General features: G+C 40.7%; 1 protein-coding gene across 1 annotated transcript in view; it reads left to right on the top strand.

Moving 5' to 3' along the window:
• CDC40 (cell division cycle 40) overlaps positions 1 to 1,907 on the top strand; it is a 104,373-nt gene that overhangs the window by 98,342 nt on the left and 4,124 nt on the right. Inside the window, exon 13 of the mRNA XM_019520103.1 lies at positions 650 to 726. Coding sequence (XP_019375648.1) covers positions 650 to 726 — 77 coding nt within the window. The remainder of the gene's footprint in view (positions 1 to 649; positions 727 to 1,907) is intronic.

The raw sequence follows: 1,907 nt of genomic DNA, 5'->3' as shown, positions 1-1,907 counted from the left end.
GCATTAATTTGTACAGAGAGAAGACAGCAGAACTCACAGTGCATTTAAATTTGTTCTCTCCTTAGAATTAAATGTAGGGAGGAGATTCTTCATAACAATGAGGGTGGTTTTATGTGTTTGGTTTGGTTTGGTTTTTTGTTTGGTGTTTTGTTGGTTTTTTTGGGGGGGGGGAGTTATAGCTTTATGGTTTTCTGCCAGTGATATTATGGTCTGTGAGGGGTTGTCTAACTGGAGTGTAGGCTTCTGTTCTGGAGGAGTCAGGGAGAATGTTTCAGGTGCTGCCAGTACTAGGAGTCAAGAAGCATCTGACTCTGGCCTTTTGCAAATGTGACTGAAAGCAGTTTGGATGTTAGTATAAACAGTCCTGCTGGGAAAAGTGTGGTGGATCTTTACTGTCTGCATTATCTACATCAATTCCTGAAATATTTTAATGCAACAGGAGAGTTAAACAAGGCTTACATTCTTTTATAGACAGGATCAGAAGAAGCATTTATTTGGTCAGTGCGTTTTAATCATTTTAATTCTCTTTAGACATTTTTCATTTGAACAGCTGTCCTCCTCCATGTCTGTATTTCACAGTGGGTGAATAAACAAGCCAGCCTCAGGCAGCCCTCCGTGCTTCATCCATACATATTTCTTCCTTTTGCAGGGACATTCCTGTAGACTTCAAGTATATAGCAGAGCCAAGTATGCACTCGATGCCTGCAGTGACTTTGTCTCCAAATGGTGAGCTAACTCTTCCCTGCTCTCTTGGCTCTTGTGTACACCAGGAAGTTGTTTTTCCCTAGTTATATCAACATAACCCACCTCAAGTATGAGTATTTATTCCAGGATAAGAGTGGCATTTTTAGTTTATCGTAAACCCTTTTCCAAGCAATGTGAGATTACCTTTTTGGCTATATTTTGTAGTGGGAGGCCACTTTAACAGACCATAGCGTCAAGTGCAGGCCATTTCCAACCCAACCTGCCCTGCCAGAGTTGCAGTCACTTCTCCCTTCCTGCATCGCTGCCACCACTTCTCCTCACTGCCCATCCACCATATGGGCAAAGCCCAATGCTGCAGAAGCCCTCTGACTCTGCAGGTCGGATAAAATGGCTCCATGGGTGTAGGTGCTGACTCATGATCTAGGTTATACCAAAATAAGTATGCCCAAGCAGAGGTTATACCTGTATAACAATAACTGGTTCATAATTATGCCTTTAGCTTTATGCCTGAAAATGCTCACTCCCATATAGACAGAGCCATATAGCTAAGGTTTTTTTCCCATTGGCATAGTGTAGCGGGACTTACTGTTTTTGTATGTAGTGACTATAGAATACTCTGTGTTTAAAATTCATACACATGAATGGTAGCAGTTGCTGCTGGTTGCAATGTGCTGAACCGTTGCTAGTTCAGCAGCTGATGCAGTGTGTCTCAGGAAACAGCTGTTGATCCCATATTCTTGCCCTTTTCATACTGTAATTTTACATTTTATGTGCAACATAAATGTATGCAAGAGATGTTCTACCCTCTTCCAGTGTTCCTGACTATGGGCCTTTTATAAAAAATAAAAGTTCTGGTTTTTACCAGGGGTTATTCACCGTCATGTTACTAATGTAAGAACAAATTTTAATAGAAACAATAATGAAGGAATAATGAAGGAAATGATATTTTCTCCAGCTCTACACACTATCACACTATCAGGACTAAGTGCAGCTTTTTGTACTGTAACCATTCCTGTTGCTTGGACCAGCAATAAAATAACCTTACTGTCAATTTATTTAAACGATTATTAGTCACTGATCCCCTCAACATTGTTTCAGCTAGGCATTGCAGATTCAAAATTTTTTGCAGTCTGTCCCTGTGGCTTGCTTTTTGTTTTTTAAATAAGCCCAACTGCACTGGAGACCTCTGATGAACTCACTGC

The sequence above is a fragment of the Gavialis gangeticus genome, unplaced genomic scaffold (assembly GCF_001723915.1).
Source record: "Gavialis gangeticus isolate Ggan-Ray unplaced genomic scaffold, GavGan_comp1, whole genome shotgun sequence".
NCBI classification, from domain to species: Eukaryota; Metazoa; Chordata; order Crocodylia; family Gavialidae; genus Gavialis; species Gavialis gangeticus.
The sequence above is the reverse complement of the archived record's forward strand: the minus strand, read 5'-3'. Positions and strand labels throughout refer to the sequence as shown.